The following is a 20,496-nucleotide window of genomic DNA, read 5'->3' on the forward strand; positions in this document are numbered from 1 at the left end:
TACATCAAAATGTTATTAGTACTATATTATTACATCAAAATGTTATTATTACTATATTATTATGTTAAAGATATTTTAGTGTATTGGGAAGTGTTTTGTTAATGTTTTTTATGCATAGAAAGGTACACTATATACTGTATACTAAGACAAACATTTGACTAACTGATTTTAGGAATGGAACTCACTTGTAATCCAGGGACTGCCTGTAAAAAGAACGATAGTTAGAAACTCATTGCTTTTTACTTCCAGTATAATAATTGATTCAAGCAAGGATCATTAATGGATGCTAAAATCATTAGGTGAAATAATTTTGGGAAACAAGGTTTTAGAATATCACCCCACAAATACATACTAATCCCAAAAAGAACCATACCTTTAAAATGGAGAGATCTGGCAGTTTCCTCCTTAACCACGTGATTAGGGCTGGCATCACCAGTGGTGAGATCACTGGACTTGATGTACTGCCTGACGCAGTAAGGAGTACTCATTATCACCTGTGTAGTAGTCATGCTAAAAATGATTGACACTGGGGTGTGCTCAGAGCAGGGGGCCCCAAGAGTGGCTTCTCTGTTTATAACACACCCGAGAGGAATCTGGGTTCGTTGTGACAGGGGGCACACAGCTTGTGGCCTTCCTATAAACAATCGCCCTACATGGGTCTTTCCTGTACCTACCTGGGTAGGACTAATGGCAGAGGGCTCCCTACTGGAGGAAAAACTGCAGTACTTAGTTGGGGAGGTCGCCAGTCCATGCATGCGTGGGCCATGGGTGATCCTAGCAATAAAGGCTTTGAACCTCTCTTCAAGGGAAAAAAAAAAAAACAAGATTGACATGAGGAAACAATCAGACAAAGCCAGAATATGGGACATTCTAAAAGTGACTGGCCTGGATGCTGCCAAAAAGTCCGTGTCTGAAACTGGAAAACTGGAAGTTGTTTTAAACTGAAAGAGACTAAAGACACAGCCACCAAAAGTGCCACATGTACATTGTGTGTACCCTGGACCTAAACAACATCTTCTAGAAAAGACGTTTTCAGAATCATTGAAGTTTGCATATTGATCATATACTAGATGATATGAAATTATTGACAGTTTTCTTGTGTGATGATGGTGTTGTGGAAAGTTAGGAAAATGCGTGTTGAAACATTTAGGAGTGACATGTCATTTTCAAATGGTTCAGCACAAAATGTATGTGTATATATGTAGGCAGAGAAAGAAATAGGAAAATGTTAATTGTAAAACAATTGGGTGGTTCCTCAAAAAGTTAGATGTGAGATTACTATATGACCCAGCAATTCCACTCCTAAGTATATATCTAAAAGGCATGAAAGCAGGGACGCAAACAGACGCTTGTATCCCAGTGTTTATAGCAGCATTACTCACGATAGCCAAAGGTGGGAACAACCCACGTGCCCATCAACAGCAGGTGACTGGATAAACAAAATGTGGTACATACCTCCCATGGAATGTTATTCACTCAAAAAGAGAAATGAAGTTCTGATATCTGCTATGACATGAACCATGAAAACACAATGCTGAATGAAATAAGGCAGACCCAAAAGGACAGATACCGTATGATCCCACTTACATGAGATGTCTAGGACAGCAAATGCATAGACCAAAGTTTACGGGTGGTTTCCAAGGTAGGAGATAGTGGGAAACGGGGAGATACTGCTTAAAGGGCACTGAGTTTCTGTTAAGGGTGATGGAAACATTTGGAAATGGATTGTGGTGATGGTTATACAACATGGCGAAGGTAATTAATGCCACTGAACTCTACATGTAAAAATGATTGAAGTGGCAAATGTTATATCTATTCTACCACAAGAAAATAAAAAATTTTTAAATGTCAGTTGATGAATCTACATGAAGGATATACAGATATTCATTATGTTCATTATCTTATTCTTTCAATTTTCCTGAACTTGACATTTTTAAAAATAATAAGTTTGAGGCAAAAAAAAGCCACTGGTACACAGCCACGGTCCTGCTGCTGATGGCTCATTTTCTCCAGATAACTGGACTCTTCAGCCCACTTCTTTGGGCTATAAACCTATCAACAGTAGGCCTCCCAGTTTTCTGGGAGTTGATCTCACAATACCAGTAGCTGTGCATTATTTCAGTATCCACTCCTGCTTAGTTCTTTTTTTCTTTCAAACTACTGTAGGATTAAAATAAATTGAGATATATTTTCCGATTCAGTTTCACAAGGTTTATACTGTACGTATAGAAGGAATGTGTTTTAGCTTTGAAATTGTAGTGCGTAACTGGGAAATGAAGTCAGGTTATACATCTTCGTATGGAGTAAGTAACATCAGTCAACAGCTGTCCTTCGGCTGGAGTTTCCTTCTCCGGGGGGCTAGGTCACGAGGCCGGAAGCAGTGGCTTCTCTGGGTTCTCCCTGTTCTCCGGTGCCGACTACCCAGGGTCGAGAAGATGGCCGTGGCTAGTGGTGACCGGGACGTGGCAGATTGCTGCCTTGGGGCGGTTGAGTTCTGCATTCGGAGCCTCTCCCCTGACCAGCAGTGGGAAGTCTGGGCACTGAAGCTCCCTGACAGCCCCGGGCAGGACCCGGCAGGAGGGATGTGAGGGACGTGCTGGTCGAGCTGGTCCCGGGCCTCTGCCAGCACGGAGCAGGTGGCATTTTTGTTTGGCTTGGTTTTCACTCTGTCCTGTCTTCATTCTTTCTCAGTGATGTCATAAAGGTGGGCAGGAAAGATTATTACTCGAAGTACCCTCTATACCTGGCAAGGAGCCCTGGTGGCACAGTGGTTAAGTGCTCGGCCACCAACTGAAAGGGTGGTGGTTCAAACCCACCCAGCGGCTCCGCAGGAGAAGACCTGGTGATCTCCCATAAAGACCGCAGCCAAGAAAAACCTATGGGGCAGTTCCACCCTGTCACATGGGGTCGTTTTGAGCCCAAATCAACTCAGTGGCACCCGACAACAACACAGACCTGTGTAACCTTCTTTAAAAAAAAGAAAAGGGGGACCTCTGACACTTGACTTAGCCAGGCGCCTCACAGTGTCTTAATTTAGCCCCGTCTCAGTGCCAGGATAAACCCGGCTGCTTTTAGCTTTGCTGGTACTGGAGTAGCGGTTAAGGCTGTGACTGAGTACCAGGAGGTAAGAATACTCCCTTACAACGCCTACACGAGTAATGTCTGCACGTGTAAAACATGCTCCTCTAGAGGGGTAGAGACTTTATCGTGCCCCTCGACGGCGCAGCCACAGCTTCCTTCTCTTTGCTTGTGTTCAGAGCTTCAAGCAGGAATATTACACGGGCTACACAGAGAAGGCAGTACTAGAAGTGATGCAGCACATGGCCAAAAACGTAGTGAAAGTCAACGAGAACTTAACGAAATTCATCGTAAGTACTCGTTTTTCTTGAGCCGTGGAGAGCGTTGGACTGTAGCGGGTGTGTGTGTGTTTGTGTTTTCATGCAAATGTATGATGGCTTATGTGGGAGTCTGTTTAGCACAAGTTGTTTATATCTTTCTAGTACAGCAGGGGATGGAGCATATTGGCGAGCCCAAATTCTTTTGAAAGCAGACTTTATCTTTCTTTGAAACAAAGTCGATGGGCTGACGGTGTTTAGGCCGCGCTTGTTGTCAGCCAGTCAGCCATTCCGTGTCTGTGCTCCATCCTCAAACCAGCATCCCGGGCGGCCACTCGGCCAGCAGGGAAGGCTGGTCGGCCTGTGGGCGGCCACTCGGTGAGCAGGGAAGGCTGGTCGGCCTGTGATCAGGAAGCCCAAGGGCACCTTGATGGCTGCGTGGAAGTCTTAGGTGTAATGTTGGGTTATGTCACTCAGGGCCTCGTCCAGGGTCTTTCGGGACTGGACGCCACCTGGCTAGCGAGCATGATGAAGACAGAGGGCGAGAGGCCCCTTCAGGAAGCCTCCTGGGCCTGGTGTCTCTCTCTGGCCCACCTGAGAGAGGAGGCAGAGACTTGGTCCTGTTCTGTGCTTGTGTGGCACCAAACCCAGAGCCTGGTGACCAAGAGCAGTGTTTGTGCCCCAGAAGAGCCTCGAGGGCCCGCACGGTGTGGCTTGGTTTCTCATGTGTAACCGGAGCCCGGCTGGGCGCACTGTGCTGTTGACATCATGCATCCTCAGCGCTGAGGTGTTGGCTGGCAGCTGACAGGCACTCATTGCCACTGGCTTTCATTGCCCGTGGTTGCTGCCAGTCCTGGCTAGCCTGTTCTGCCCCGACGGCCCTGTGGTCCGATGAACATGTCTCCCCTCTCTGGTAGCTCATGACAGGAAGCCTCCTCCTGGGACCTTGAAGTCCTTTGCTCCCGCATCACCTGTGCTACCAGATGGGCCTTATTCATTAGTAGAAGTGGACGGAAGCAGGAGGAACGGCGTGTTAGGGCCTCGGCATTCTCGCTGACGTCATCGTGCCGTCTGGAGGTTGGGGTCTGGCCTTAAATACCTGTCAGGTAGACTAGGAATGAAGGAGGGACCAGGTGGGAGTCCTGACGGTGCTCAGTCACTAATGACTTCCGCAGGCCATCAAGAATAAATACGCGAGCAGCAAACTCCTGAAGGTCAGCACCATTCCTCAGCTGAACTCCACAGCCATCAGAGACCTCGCTGCCCCTCTGCTGGGCAGGTCCTAGGCCACCTCGGTGCTCGGGCTGCTGACTCTCGACTTTGTACATAGTCCTCGGGTCTGTTTCCTGCAACCTTGTCTGAGACCCACTTTCTAATGTATATTGAGGAAAAATAAAGCTATTGATTTTTCTTAAGGTATTCCGTGCGTTTTCATTTGTGTCTTCTCTATGAGGAAATCACTGTCAGTTTGCTTTGACTAATTTTTTAAACTTTTTTAAGCTATTATGAATAGCGGGGACTTGGTGGTGCAGTGGTTAAGCGCTTGGCTGCTAACCAAAAGGTCAGCCGTTCAAATCCACCAGCTGCTCGTTGGAAACCCTACGAGGCAGTTCTACTCTGTCCTATAGGGTCACTATGAGTTGGAATCGACTCGACAGCAACGGCTTTATTATGCATGGCATGCAAATTATTGCCTCTGTGGCTTTAGGAAATACCTTCCTACAATTTCTCAGATGGAAAAACTAGACTTTGGCTTCCAAACAAAAAAAAAAACCTGTTGCCGTCGAGTCAATCCCGACTCCTAGTGACCCTGTGGGACAGAGTAGAACTGCCCTGCAGGGTTTCCGGGGCTGTAATCTTTATGGAGGAAGATTGCCACATCTTTCTCCCTCAGAGCAGCTGGTGGGTTTGAACCGCTGACCTTTCGGTTGGCGGGTGAGCACTTTAACCACTGCACCACCCGGGCTCTCTCAGCTACACTGTGGGCCTTCCCGTGCCTGTGGGCAGTTAACCACATTTGACCTTGTTTTCTGAGGGGAGACGCCTTCTGAGTCTCCAACTGCTAACTGTTTTAAAAACCAGAAATATGAGTGAATCTTACAGCAAAAACATCCCAGACTGTCAGTTCACAAAATGTTAATTGGTGTTCTGAGAGAAGAGTTGATCAAGTAAGTTGGGAAACACTGCAGACCTTTGAAGATGTATAAACAGCTCTGAGAAGCTTTGCAGTAAACCCAATTAACTCATTTCTCCTAGAGGTGGGTAAAAACTGCCTTCTACTTTGCTTGCTGGTGAACTGAGCAGGTGTCCAGCTCTGTGATTCAGGAATGGTTTGAGTGTGACTGCACCGTGGAGGAGAAGCTGGCTCTGATTAAGGTTTGCATCTCACCTCTTTTTTCTGGGCAGACCAGGGTCGCCCGACTAGAACGTCTAACTGCAAGTTTTGAGCATCTAGCATATATTTAGTGTCATGGATTGAAAATCTGTGTCAACTTGGGGAGGCATGATTCCCAGTATGGGTGGTCGTCTCCATTTTGTGATATGATGTAATTGTCCTATGTGTTGGAAATCCCAATCTCTGCCTGTGGTTAATGGGGCAAGATTAGGTTCTGTTAAAGAGGATTAGGGTGGGAGGCAACACCCTTACCCAGGTCACAGCCCTGATCCAATGTAAGGGGAGTTTCCCTGGGGTGTGGCCTGCACCACCTTTTATCTTACAAGAGATGAAAAGGAGAGAGAAGCCAGCAGAGAGCGAGGGACCTGACTACCACCAGAGGCAGAGCTCACCCTCACAGTTCCTGCTCTGAGAACCTCCTAGACCAGGGGAAGATTGATGACAAGGACCTTTCCCCAGAGCTGACAAGAGACAGAAAGCTTCCTCAGGAGCTGGCACCCTGAATTCGAACTTCTAGCCTCCTAGACTGTGAGGAAATAAATTTCTGCTTGTTAAAGCCATCCACTTGTGGTATTTCTGTTATGGCAGCACCAGATAACTAAAACACCTAGTAATTGCTTATACAATTTTATAAACATCCTTTGAGTTAGTGACACTTGTTCCCATGGCGGCCTTAGACCAACTTACGTTACCAGTGTGAATGGTAAGGAAGCGGGGCTGGGAAAGGGAGTTTTCCCGTCTTTGAAAAGCCACGTTGTTTCCCAGGGACGTTTGAGCTCAGCTTCTTACCGAGAAAGGACGGGTTTTGTAGACATATTTCAAAGACATAGCTTCTTTATTACTTACTTTGATTAGTTAAATATTAAGTAGCCGGACTCAGGAAGTTCTTCAGGATGTCACAAAAAAGACTGTAAGATGTTCCCTTATGTGCTATAGCAGGCACCCAGAACTAAAATCTTACGAATGTGAAATAAGCTACAAAAATAGAAATCATATATCATAAAAACACTGGAATTAGAAAATGAGATGATGTAACCACAAGCAGAGAGGAGCACAAACTCTGAAGTTGGATTGCTTGGGTTTGATTCTCCTTACTAGCTGTGCGGCCTGCATGACTCAGTGTCCTCATCTTTAAAATGGGGATAGGAGTGTCTACCTTCTAGGGTTGTGTGTTAAATAATGAGAAAGGTGATCTAGACAGAGATGGCCCCAGGAGACTCAAAGACATGTTAGACTCAGCTCTTGCCCATCAACGGTGTACAGATCTGTTTGTTGAGTTCTGTTTGGTTTTTTTTTCCCTTAGGTTTTTGTTTTTTGAGAGAAAGATATAAGTTTAAAGGATGACAGATTAGACTGATTAGGAAACTCCTAAGTAATTGTTGAATTATAAACAAAATGATTAAAAGTGTGAGCCTTGGAGTCAGATCAGGGTCTAAATCATGGCTCCCCCACTTTGTGACCTTGGGCAAGTTAATGAGCCCTATGAGCCAGTCTTCTCATCAGCAAAGTGCAGATTTTGGATTGGGCAATACTGATGGCTCCGAGGGGAAGGTACAATACAGCAGGAAGGAAAGGCACCAAGATTCACTGGTAGAAATCACAGCCAGCTACGAAGGTGGAACCGTGAAGGTCAACTAGGCCTTGGGCAAGAGGCAAAAGGAGGGGAAAAGTGGGCAACAAGAATGGCTCCCACACTTGGCCACAAAAGTGAGGGTGCCAGGAACAAGAGCTGGCGTCTCCACCCAAGACGCGCTGTGCACTCTACTCCTGACTGCCTCCCCCCACCCGGTATAAGAAGTACTAGCAGCTAGAGGCTGATCAGACTTAGCCTGGCCGGCTCCATCAGGGACGGTCTGCAAGGGAGCCACCGAGGGAAAGAATCTAGATTACGTATAGTTCATGCTCTGGGGCAAGCGGTGGACTTGGGAAGCCTCATAAATGCACGTCCATCTTGTCTCACTTGTTCTTGGGAGCGTCGCTGCCTGGAAGAAACTATGACTTTGAGGAGGAGGAAGCTCTCTTCCCTGGTGCCCTGTGTGCGCTGCTTAAACTGCTTACTGAGCTGACTGTGCCCAGCATCCATGCCCTCTTCTTCCTAGGATTTTAACCGGAGACTCCCAGCCCCGCTTGCAGTTGGAGGTCACGTGACTAAGTTCCTGCCAGTGGGATGAGTAGACGCGATGTGTGCAATTTCAAGGAATGTCCTTAGTTAGAAAGGAAACTGCTCCTGGTCCTGACAACACGTTGGGGTTTGCACCCTTGTTAAACGGGGAGCAAGCTCATAAAAAAGGCTCCTTCCTTCACCCTCTCCACGTGTGTCAGACTCGTAGGGCAGGTGTCCTTTTACATGATGCATTGAGGGAGCCGCTTTGTCCTTCCTGGGACTCCTCCCATTCCTCTGCAGTAACCTTCTTTATAAAGGGTGGTCTGCTGCACCCTGGGGGCCCTGGAGACTGAGGAGTCCTGAGGCCAGAGCCACACAGGATATCATTTGCCTTTTTCCACTTCTGTTGTCCTAGAGGTGTCTGGTGGAATCTTCACGAGGCTACAGCACAGAGAACATCACTCTGCGGTTAAAGGAATGTTTGTGTACTCGTATGTTTTAAAAATGTTTAATTTCTAATATGGCAAATGTTGATAGCTATAACCAACATGAGCAAAGCTCTGTGGGGTTCTCAGTAATATTTTAGAGTTACTGTAAAGGGGTTCTGAGGCCATATAGTTTCAGAACCGCTGGTCTACAACTAAGGTTTGAACACCTGTGCCCTAGGGTCCCTGTTCAAGCCGACTCACTTGGTTCTTGATGACTTTAAACCTTTGGTTGATCTGTTGCTTCTTTATACCGCTGTGCATGTGGGTGGTGTGTGCACATGGACACCCCTCATCCCAAACACAACGGCAAGTTCCGTTCCCAGAAGGCAGGGATGGCCCCACCATCTTTTTCACGCTCGCCCAGGTGAAGTGACTCTTGTATAATGGAGCAGTGAACAAAATGACAGGGCTGGCTAGATCCAGGGGCTGGAGCAAAGCCAGGTTAATGACTTTTAAGGCCCCAGAGAGAGAAAAGGGCATTTTTTAATTAGGAAGAAAAAAAACAAAAATCTACTCCAGATTTTGTTCAGTAGCGCCATTTACCATATCTATATAGACAATGGTAAGGTTAAGAAGGTTATTGTTGATACGTGCCGTTGAGTCAATTCCAACTCATAGCAACCCTGTGCACAACAGAAGGGACGCTGCCTGCTCCTGGGCCATCCTCACAGTCACCGTTGCTATGTGTGAGCCCATGGTTGCAGCCCCTACAATGTGCATCTCTAAATTTTTACTTTTTAATGGACAATTTCAGAATTTTAGCATCTCCACTAGGATCTAAGTCTTTTCCCCACATAAACACAAATTCACTCCCCTATTCAACCACCACAAGCTACTCCTGGCGCCCGGCATGGGCTAGGCACCGAGTGCAGGGCAGGGCTTGATCTGTGACCTTCAGGGACTTGCATTCTACCTGCTGCTTGTGGGGACATTTAACTCGGTTCCTATGTTGTCACCCAAAGCCTGAGGATTCCCAGTTATACACAAGTTCAAAATGCCATCATTAAGTTCAAATCTGCTGGGAATGACTTAGGAGATGGTTGAGGGGAGCCTGTGCCAGCTTGCCAGGGGTTTATGTTAGCAAGGGGAGGGGTCCAGGGCAGAGAAGCAGGCGCCTCAGTCCAAATTCTTGTTCTTTCTTCCGTCTTCCCACTTTCAATCCGTCCATAAAGGTGGAAGGACTTTGTAAAACATAGAGACTATTAGCTTCTTCGTTTCATCATACCGGGGCTTTATTTTTCTCCATCTCTTAATTTACCTCGTCGCAAGATGGAACTGAAGTACATGTTACACACTGTTTGTTATAGTTACTGAAATGAAATCTGCTCTCTATTCTTGAAGTATAAAACAGAGGAGAATGAAGTTCTAAATTCAGATAAATATATATGTTTTTTTCTCATATGTAATCCAATAATTTTTTTCCAGGGACTTGAGAATACTCAGGTGTATGTTGGTCAAACCCTAACCTCCCAGTAACCTGTGGTAGTTGGGAGGAGAGGTAGAGAAATTTCAGGGTACAACAACTCTTAACTGTGTTAACATTGTTTCCAGCTTTTCCCTATGACTGCAATGAACATCATGGAAGAGCAAGGCGGTTCACTGATTCCTTTATTTATTTAGCAGGGAGGGACCCAGAGGGGGAGAGAGGAAAATTACCTCCAGGGAAGAGGTGAGAAGGGTTTGCAGGGGCTGAGCCAGGAAGCAGTAATACTGATTCTGTAGCTGAACAGGAGTAGTGCACATTTGTAAGTACCTGGTGCGAGCCTTGTAATGAAACCTACCTTATGAATGAGTACAGTGGAATACTACTTAGTACATTCATACATATTTCTACCATCTTGAGATTTTTGTATGTACAGTATATGATCTGTTTTTATAAATGTACAGCTTGGGGAAAAAAAAAAAAGATCCTTCTTGGAATAGGTACAGCATTAAACACAAAACCAACATGGGCCAGCCACATTCCAATCGAAGACCCCGAGAAAACAAGGCCGACAGCCCAGCCCCAGCCTGGCAGCCCCTGCCAATCCCGGTGAGGAGTAGACCAGCGCCCTTGGCACGCAGGGGCTCAGCAGCCATGCCGCCCCTAGCATTTCACGGGAAGTGCCCCCTCGCTGAGCCCAGCCTGCAGAGAGAGGGTCCCCCCGAAGGCCGCCAGCAGGCGGAGAGGAATGTGTATGTCAGGTAAGGAAAAGGGGGACGAAAGAAATGTGCTCTTCAGCTAAAGGCACTTGTCAGCGGTCCCCACAGCCTTTCCCCGGGCCCGGAGAGCGTGGGGTGCCGATTCTCTAGAAGCCAACAAGTCTGAGTGGCCCTGGCTCATCCTCTCACCAGGTTTAAATACAATAAATAAATCTTGGTGGGTGGTGGTTTGCTCTCCTGGGTTCCTAGGAACAGTCGACCTTTTAGGATCATGTATGGAGGGACATTCCCTGTGCCCACCCAGCCCTGTCGGCGTCCTCCCTGGGAAAGGTATAGAGTAACTCCAGGCCTTGGGAAGCTGTTCTTGCTGTGGATCAGAGGAGGAGCCCCCAAATGTCCCCTCCCCGTCTGGGCCTGGAGCTCTTTTGCCTGGTGCATCAGCATCTGTGTGCTCAGATCTTGGTCACGTAGTTGTTGGGGAACAGGCCCTGCTTGCCTCGTAACCGACCCGTCCACCAGCCAGAAGGATCTGCGGGGAGACAGAGATGGTGAACACGGGGGAGAGAGAAGGCTGTTCCGCTCCACACGCATCCTGCTCCCATGGGCCTGTTACACGGGCAAAGAGGCTTGGTGCCATCCTCACTCTTCTTCCCTTCTTTAAAAATTCCATTTTATTTTAATTGAAAAAGTTTGCTGTAAAAAGTCATCCCTTCCCCAAGGCAGATGGGTTATTCAGCTCCCCCTGAACGGAAGAACCTGCTGTGTGGACGTGAGGGTCTGGGTGGCTGACCTGCCTGGCATCTGAGCAGAGACGCATGCTCTTCTCGGGGCTGGTGGGTCTGCCATTCATATCCTCTGCCTCTTTTTGTGCTGGGAGCCGTAAATACCTCATCCCCTTTTCATTAACTCTGTTCATGATGTTTTAATATTAATTAGTTTACTCAACTGATCTGTTACAGCTTTTGGGTTTTCTGTCATTTTTAGAAATCCTTTCCCACTCTGATATCATTAAAAAAAGCAAACTCTCCCATGCTTCTAGTATTTTACATTCATCTTGCAGATTGAAATACTTGATCTGTTTGGAATTTATCTTGGTGTAAGGGGTGAAGTATAACTCAAAGTAATTATTTTGACATGGGGCTTTTAAAACTTTGTGAAATAATGTTAAGCGTACTCCCCAAAAGACTATTCCAACAGTACACAGTGAAGACGGTCACCCATTTCCCTGGCCAGCCACGGATGTCCACACTCTTACCTGCAATTACAAACTCCAGAAAGCCCTAAAAATTGAAAGTTTTCTGTAACTCATCTGGTGGCAAAACTTGACCTGAACTGATGTGAGTTTGTTGATGGTGTGAACACCCACAAGCTTCGCAGCAGAAACTTCACTGAGTTTGCCAGTAGGGTGTTGTCCTGGGACCTGAAGGGGCTGTTACATGATGTGCAAGATATACACTGGCAGGAACTTCCTAACGCCACCTATTTCTGAAACCCGTCTGGCTCCAAGCTTTGGATGGGGGAATGTAGGCCGTCCCACATTTTCCTCTTCGCCAGAGTCATGAGAGGTGAAATGGCTTACTTTGCATAGCACTGATTATGAGCGAGGCTCTTCTGTGCTTTGCCTCCGTAGCCTTTGCCCGCTTCTGGACTGGACTGTACGTCGTCTTGCTAGTCATGGCAAGGAGCTAATTATACGTGTGAAACATTTTCTCGTCGTCTCTTTGCTCCTGGGGCTTTTCACAATGCAGAAGGTTTCACCTGCACCTTCTAATGAGTTTAGATCCTGTATGGTTTTTTATGTCTTGCATAGGGAGGGCCTTTCCCATCCAAGGATTAATACAATATTCTGGGTTTCCTTCTAAGACTATAATTCAATTACTTTTAGATATTTCATTTATCTGATATTTCTTTTGTATATGAGGTAGAGATCGATTTTATTTTCTTTTCAAAATGGAAAGTAGTTTTCTATGCTTTTTCCTCTGATTTCCAATGTCACATTTATCATATATTAAGCGTCTGTATATACACGGGTCTGTTTCTGGAGTCTGTTCTGTTCCGTTTATCTATATGGTTTTTCCTGCCCTCAAACCACACTGTTTACGTGACAGCGTTACCTTAGAGCTAACATGCTGTGACAACTTGTAGGACTCTGTATTTTACACAAACATGTCATTGTTTTAATTATACCTGGTAGTGCATGTTATTTCTAGGAAAATGTGAAAATATTGAGAAATGAAAGGTAGTACTTGTAAATTCAATACTCAAGGATGGCCACTTTTCACATTTTCTAGAACTCTTTTATATGAACATATTCACACATACATATGTGAGAGTATATATGCACACACACACAGGTATATATGCTTATATTTTTACAAAAACGAGACTATACTCCACAATCTCTAACGAACTTTTTCCTTTTCTTCATGAACATCTTTTCATGTCAATAAATAGACTATACTTTTGAATCATTTTTTTTAAAGTTCTGTCTCACTGTTGCCATTTTTTTTATCGTGGTAGAATATACATACCATACAATTGACCACGTTAACTCTTTCTGAGTGTACACCTGCAATACTGTGGAACCATCACTACTGTCTAGTTCCAGATCTTTTTTTTTAAATCATCTCAAACAGAAACTCTACGCCCTTTAAACAATATGCCTCATTATGTTTAATAAAAAAATTTCACATCAAAGTCCACTGAATGGATATAGCAAGCTTATTTAGCCAACCCCATCACTGGATCATTTCCAATATTTTTGCTGAACAAGGCTGGTGACAAAAATCCTATTTTTTGTTTACTAAAGTTTATTTTCAACACTCATTTTTATTCCCACACTTTTGAAGAAGGATGTTAAAGGAGATAAAAATAAGGCTCAAAGGCCATTTAGAAGGGGTTGGTGCAGGGACCTAGAATTCTCCTCGGGGCAAACTCAACACGATGAGGGAGCCTGCTAAAAGCACAGTCTAGGAGTTGTCCTCGGCCATCTCTCTCCTTCTCTCTCCCTCTCTCTCCCTCTCTCTCCATCTCTCTCCCTCTCTTTCTTTTTTTTAAATTATTTTTTGTTGTTGAAAATATATGCAGCAGAACATACACCAATTCAACAATTTCTGCATGTACAATTCAGTGACATTGATTGCATTCTTCAAGTTGTACGACCATTCTCACCCCCCTTATAGCCACATATTCCATTTCCTCCTCCTATTCCTGACTTGGAAACCCTGGTGGCACACTGGTTAAGAGCTGCGGCTGCTAACCAAAAGGTTCGCAGTTCAAATCCACCAGGCGCTCCTTAGAAACCCTATGGGGCGGTTCTACTTGTCCTATAGGGTTGCTATGAGTCGGAATTGACTGGATGGCAATGGTTTTTTTTTTTTTTTTTTTAATTTTTTTATTCCTGACTCTCCTTCCTCTCGCTCCAGGCAAATGCAGACCAATTGTTGTACCCTGGCTGGTGGCTTGGCCATCCCTTCCTGAAACCTAAACTTGCCGAGAACCACCGTCCACTCACGTTGTCCTTGCCCTGCGGTCCACACCTCGATGGCTCCCCACTGTCTCTATGAGTTCTCATGAGCCTGATGTTCAGGGCCCTCCACGACCAGGCCGCCTCTAGCTTAACTTCCCATGACATCTCCCTGGGACCCTGCACCTTGGTTGAGGGGCTACTCGTTTTCCTGAAATGACCTGCTCCCTCGGGGCTCCGCTTGCTGTCTCTCCCTTCTGTCTACCTCAGAGAGAATCCCCCATTCTCTCGCCACACATGCCATTTCCCCCCTGCTGCCCTCTAACACCCTAAAGCAGGATTTATCTTTGTCTTTATGCTTCCATAATACATGTTTGAAATTTTTTTTAATATAATCTTGTTATATTCTAATTTAGCTTCTCTACCAAATTAAAAGAGCACTCAGCCAAGCCTGTGAGGCACTTTTTATCCCGCCTGCCTTTATAATGGATGTTAGGGTGTCTCCTCGGCTTCCACTCCATCCGCCTTCACTGTGGGGAGGCCATGAAGTTTGGGTGGGATAGAGCAGTCACTGCCAGATCTAACACAGGTACAGTGATTGCCTTGACACGAGCTTGGCTCAGGGATGGGACCATAACCTAAGTTGACCCCATCAGAGTGAAAGCTAAGACTTCTGTCCAATGGCAAACAGGGACATTTCAGAGATGATCAGGCAAATTTCAGACAGCTTTGATCTGTTGGTCTGGAATTGCTACAGCCATTTTGCTATCAGGAGGTAAAACAGCAGGAAGAGAAGGCAGATACGAAGAAGAGGGCAGAGCTGATAGAAGCACTGAGAAATGAAGCTGGAGGCCTGATCTAACAGCCTGACGCCTCCCTCTGCAAGGTTCAGTTAGAGCAGCTCATGAATTCTCTTCGTATTTAATCTAGTTTTTATAGCCAAGTGGCTGTGTGCTCTTTGGGAGGGTGTCGCAGTCAGCCAGCCATGCACTTACCTTCTTTGATAATATCAATGATATCATTGGCATTGAAGCTGAGTTCATCTGTGTCCTGAGCATCATAGGCGTACAGAGCCTTGCACTGGGGCATCTGAGGCTTAGGCTTGGGCTGGGGCTTGGGTCTGCCCCCTGCTGGGGGAGGCCGGCTGGTCGTTTGTCTCCGGACTCTGTGGAGAGAGGGCAGATGGATGAGACATGGGAACCAATGGGTGGCAGCAGCACCGAGTGGTGTTTAGGAGCACGGGGCCAGCCTCAGTCTGCTCAAGTTCAAATCCAGCTGCCCCCGTAGAAGCTCATAGCCCAGAGTTCACTCCCGAAATCTTCTCCAAGAATAAAAATATCCTCCCTGACAAAGCCATTGCAAAAGCACATGTTATTGTTAGCTGCCATTGAGTCAGATCTCACTCACAGTCAGCTCTGAATAAACGCTGTGGTGGTTGGGTGCCATCAAGCCAATTCCAACTCATGTGACTCCGTGTGACAGAGTAGAACTGCCCCAAAGGATTTTCTTGGCTGTCATCTTTACAGAATCAGATGGTCAGGTCTTTCTCCCGTGGAGCCACTGGGTGGGTTCGAACCGCCAAGCTTTCAGTTAGTAACCAAGCACTTAAACCATTGCACCACCACGGCTCCTTTAATAAACACTTAACTGCTGTTATTATTGTCATTTCCACAGCACAGAAGGAAATGTAGAAAAGACGCATATTCATACAAAAGTTTATAAAGTGTGCGTGTGTGTATACATACACCCCCGACTTTGGAAACGTGGCGTCTGCCAGCACCGTGGAAACCCGAAGCTGCCTCTCCCCATTTGTATCCCTCCAGAAACAACCACTATCCTACATTGTGTATTAACAATTTCCTGATTTTCTTTATAATTTTATCACACGTGTAAATATTCCTAAACAACATACTTAGTTTGCCTGTCTTTTTAAACTATGTAAAAAGAATCACACTGCGTACAGTCTTCTATCACGCACACGACATTTCTGAGATGGCCCCATGCTGATGCAGGCAGCTGTAGCTCTTTCTTGTGACTTTAAACTATTCCTGCACGGACGTCACAATTTGCTTATCCAGGCCGCTGCGGACGGCCATTTGGGTTGACTGCAGTTTTTCTCTATTATGAAAAAATGCCGCTTTGTATATTCCTGTGCAACCGTCTCCCGGAGCGGAGCTTCTCGACCTCCGCGCATTAGGGCTGTGGGCGGGCTCAGTCTTTGTTGTGGGGGCTGCCCCGTCGGATGTTCAGCAGCATCTCTCGCCTCTACCCACTAGATGTCAGTGGCACCCCCCACCCCAGCCAAACATGTCTCCAGAACTAGGCCCCTAACCCAGGTCTTCTGGCTTTGAGTTTCTTCTTCTACGTGCCGCGCTGCCTCCCGTCCCTACCTAGACATTGTCTCAAAGACAGACAACTGGAACTTGTTTCCACTGAACGAGCTCTGTAAACTTATATCTAAAATAATTATTTACTATGTATCTTCATTAAATTCATTTAGCACAAAAAGAAAAAAAGGAAATACAGAAAAACACTTTTCCCCCCACTTTGCTTTACAGCAAACCAAAGTAAAGCATACATTCATACGCCAACAACAGATTTCTTCTAAGAGGGGCGGGGCTGTGACCCAACCCCGCGGCTGGCTCCTAGGCCAGGCCATGTCTGTTTAAAGCGACAGGAGGAAGTCAGAAATGGGAGGGTCCTTCCGTGGGCCTGAGTTCTGGAAGGAAAAGCACGCCCGGCTTTGAGCTGCGCTCCCACAGGCCGCAGCCCACTGCCCTTGCTGAGGCCCCGCTCGCGTTCAGAGCTCGCCAAGTCGGCTGTATGATGACAGATGCTACGTAGGTGCTGACAAGCACGTCAGACCACGAGGGGGAGGCAGGGGTGCAAAGCCTTGGGTGTAGCCTGGGGCTCCCCTCCATGGAAGGCAGCCATCCCCAACGTTACTCAAGCTCTGCTCCTTTCAGGCCAACCGCCTCGCCCATCCCTTTTCGTTTATCTAAGAGAAAAAGGTCTTACCGACCATCAGCACGACCCCATTTTCTATCCAGTATCTATTGGAAGTCCCCATTCCCTGCTCAAGAAGTGCCTTCTTTGTTGAAAACTGGCTGGGCAAGCAGGCTTTTAATTGAGCAACTATACATTGCGAGGAAATCCTGGTGGCGTAGTGGTTAAGCGCTTCAGCTGCTAACCAAAAGGTCAGCAGTTTGAATCCAGCAGGCACTCCTTGGAAACTCTATGGGGCAGTTCTCTGTCCTGTAGGGTCGCTATGAGTCGGAACCGACTCGAAGGCAACGGGTTTGGTTTTATATATTGGGAACATGTCAGCATTTGGCTAATAAGCACCATTAGCCTGGATACCGGAAGTCATCTGATTTCTGATTTTCCAGCAACGGAGGAAATGAAAGGAGAGGGTGAGGGGTGTGATTAGAACACCCTGGGAGGGAGGAAAGTCTCCAGTCTGGAAGTTCCATGAAGCAGAGTTGGCAATGCACACCTGTGCGTGTACATATACACACACACACACACACACGCGTGCGCCCACACACACACATTCTCTCTATCCAAATACTTGTAGATAGAAATTTAGCCTCTGTTATGTCCAGGGGTGGTCAAGTGGTTATAACGCACTAGGTTGCTAACTAAAAGCCTGGTGGTTTGAGCCCACCCAGAGGCACCTCAGAAGAAAGGCCTGGTGATCTACTTCCGAAATCCAGCCTTTGAAAACCCTACAGAGCACAGTTCTGCACAGACACGCGTGGAGTCGCCATGCGTCGGGGCGACAACAGCAACCGATCTGGTTTATGTCCAGGGGAGAACCCTACCCACCACCGTTAGCACAGGTCGATGGGGCCTTGGAGCCCAAGAGTGGGAGGGCTTAGGCACTACCTCCCCCTCCTCCCTGAGGGGCTTGACGAGGCCCGGCAGCGGGAAGAAGAGGTCGGCAGAATCCTCCCTGGAAAGGCAGGACTAGTCTGCCCTGCCACTCAGGCAGCCATCCCACCTCCCTCTTCGGCCCGTCTGCCTCCAGCTGTGACTAAGCCCACTCAGTTCCTTCTCCTTCATGTCTTTCCCACCAGTAGCTTCCGTCCCAGGCCCCCTGACCACCACACTGGCTCAATTTTATTAGGTCACTCCACCCTCCACCTGAAAGTCCTCCCAACAGCCGCTCTCCGCTCTTGGGAAAAGGAGCAAAAGCCTTCATGAGGCCGAAGTCCCTGCCAAGCTCAGCCCCTCCCTGCTCACCTCCCAGCCTCACGTCCTGTCACAGCCATGGCCACACGGCCGCTGGGCTTCTTCCTGGATGCCCTCAGCCCTGGTGGGGCTGGGGCCCCTGTCCACATACTCCTAGCTTACATTGCACTTACTGGGGGGAGACACAAAGCTTTCCCCACAACGCCTGCTCTCACCACTTCTGTGCTGGAGGTGCCAGCCAGGGCGACCAGGCAAGAGACAGATACAAAATGCATCCAGATTGGACAAGAAAAAGTAAAAAAAATCTCTTTTGAAGATGAGACGCTCTTGCATATAGAAAATGCTAAGGAATACACTAAAAACGATCAGAACTAATAAATCCGTTCAGCCAGACTGCAGGGCACAAGATCAATACACAGAAACCCGCTAAGTTTCTAAGCGCTGGCCGGGAGCAATCTGAAAACGCAATGAAGAAAACAATTCCATTTGCGGTAGCATCAAAAACAATAAAATACTTCAGAAAGAATTTAACAAAAGGAATGCAAGACTGGTACACTAGAGATGACAAAGCATCCTTGGGAGAAGTTAGGGCCCTACGTAAATGGAAAGACATCTCACCATCGTGGATCGTGCAGACCCAAGCCCGGGACGACTGCTCCACGCTGGCTCACCAGGGGCAGTGTAAGCGTCCTGGCCACGTCTCCCTCGGCTGAGAGGGTTTCACGGACGTACAGAGGGACACAGGAGAGTCCACGCTGTCTGAGGTGAGCACTGGGTGCTGGGAGCAGAGTACAGACTGGGTGAGTGCATCTGATCAGGGCTGGCAGGAGGCGTGAATGGGTGGGGAGGGGAGAGACCAGCTCTGCAGTTCTGCGTTGGGGAGGTTCTATTTAGGCAACATGAGGTCACCACTGTCTGGCTCTTCCCTGTTTAAATGTCTTCCATTCCCAGGAAAGGGTACAACTGCTCCAATAGGGCAGTGTCTTCCCAAGTGAGCCACGGACACAGCAAAGCCCTCCTCCTGGGTCACTCCGCCTTATTCTCACATCTCAACATACCTCCACGGTTCTGGTGAGAACGACAGATGGGCCGCCTTCTGCGAGCGCCTGCCTGTGGCCGTGTGAGATACAGACACACGCTCCGGGATGTGCCTGCTCGGGGCTGGACACTGTACTAGGCTTTCCGCAGGCGTTGCTTCATTTAACCCTCACAACACCCCCGTGAAAGACTGATGCGGGTTCCTGGGATTTTCGGCTGGTTTCATCATTGGCTGAACACGATGGCAGATGCCACCGCTTCCCAGGTCTGGCCGTGCTTCCGTGGCCTGTCCTCAGCCCCAGCCAGCACTGCTAAGTCCTGCTCAGCCTGTGGACCTCATTTCCATCACCGCCTCCTCAGACATGGGCAACCCCTTGCTGTATCCTCTCATCACCTCCTTCAGAACAGCGGTAGATTTTGAAGCATTTCATCGACTCATGTGTTCATCTCCCCGTTAAGACAGTAGGCTCCATGAGGGCGGGGCTGGACCTACTTCTGCTCACCACTGTGGCCCCCCAGTCACCCGCCAGCCCAGGGACAGTGTGGCCTCAATCTGACCGAATGACAGTCTTCAACGGGAGAAGCAGCACTGGCTTAAGGGTCCTGGGTTCGAGGCCCCGCTCTGCCCAGGCTGGCAGGCGACTTGGGTAAGTCACTTCACCTCTTGTGGGATCAGTGTCTTTTGTAAACCACACGAAGATTCAACCGCTGGCCCAGGTTCTTTCTTATGCTGAGAAAGCATCATGGAGTGCTCTCAGCAGAATCCCTACTGTAAGATGTCTCAGGGAACACGGGGAGTTCGTGCCAGTGTAGTGACAGTGTCCACTCTGCACCACACGGAGACCTGGAAACCACCACGGACTGGTCGGCGAGACGAGACATTCTCCTGGTTCAATGCTGCTGTTGTTCGTTGCTGTTGAGTTGATTCTGGCTCCTGACGACCCCACGCGTGCAGAGTAGAACTGCTCCGTAGGGTTTTCAAGGCTGTGACCTTTGGGAAGCGGATTGCCAGGCCTGTCTTTCAAGGAGCCTCTGGGTGGGTTTGAACTGCCAACCATCTGACTAGTAGTCAAGTGCTTAACCATTTGCACCACCAAGGACCTGGGCTTGAGGTTAGAAAGGCTCAAACAACCTTAAAAAACACCAACCATCAAAACGAAAAACAACCCTGACGAGCTCCTTTGCGACACTAGATGGCGATCCTGTGTAATTAACAATCAGGAGGAATAATGACTTTGTTTCAGCTGCCAGAAATTGATTAATGAGGTCTTTGAGGCACTCCGGGCCCTCAGCCAAGAGGCAGTTGGTCAAGCCCAGTGAGAAGCGATTAGAGA

At 47.5% G+C, this 20,496-nt stretch overlaps 2 protein-coding genes and 1 non-coding gene across 3 annotated transcripts in view; 2 read left to right on the forward strand and 1 right to left on the reverse strand.

Moving 5' to 3' along the window:
* Window positions 1–4,690, forward strand: part of CCNB2 (cyclin B2) — a 22,306-nt gene extending 17,616 nt beyond the window's left edge. Inside the window, exons 8-9 of the mRNA XM_023729853.1 lie at window positions 3,258–3,368; window positions 4,511–4,690. Of these exons, the coding sequence (XP_023585621.1) occupies window positions 3,258–3,368; window positions 4,511–4,621 (222 nt within the window). The 3' untranslated portion in view covers window positions 4,622–4,690. The remainder of the gene's footprint in view (window positions 1–3,257; window positions 3,369–4,510) is intronic.
* LOC111820245 (small nucleolar RNA SNORA11) lies at window positions 529–657 on the forward strand. The gene has a single exon (XR_002823797.1). It is a non-coding gene; the product is annotated as a small nucleolar RNA SNORA11 (small nucleolar RNA).
* Window positions 4,691–8,564: 3,874 nt separating the features above from the next.
* The window catches only part of MYO1E (myosin IE), a 209,863-nt gene continuing 197,931 nt past the window's right edge, over window positions 8,565–20,496 (reverse strand). The window contains exons 27-28 of the mRNA XM_023729854.1: window positions 14,926–15,095; window positions 8,565–10,993 (exon numbers count right to left, since the gene is read on the reverse strand). Coding sequence (XP_023585622.1) covers window positions 10,917–10,993; window positions 14,926–15,095 — 247 coding nt within the window. The 3' untranslated portion in view covers window positions 8,565–10,916. The remainder of the gene's footprint in view (window positions 10,994–14,925; window positions 15,096–20,496) is intronic.

This window comes from Trichechus manatus, unplaced genomic scaffold (genome assembly GCF_000243295.1).
Source record: "Trichechus manatus latirostris isolate Lorelei unplaced genomic scaffold, TriManLat1.0 scaffold00030, whole genome shotgun sequence".
NCBI lineage: Eukaryota > Metazoa > Chordata > Mammalia > Sirenia > Trichechidae > Trichechus > Trichechus manatus.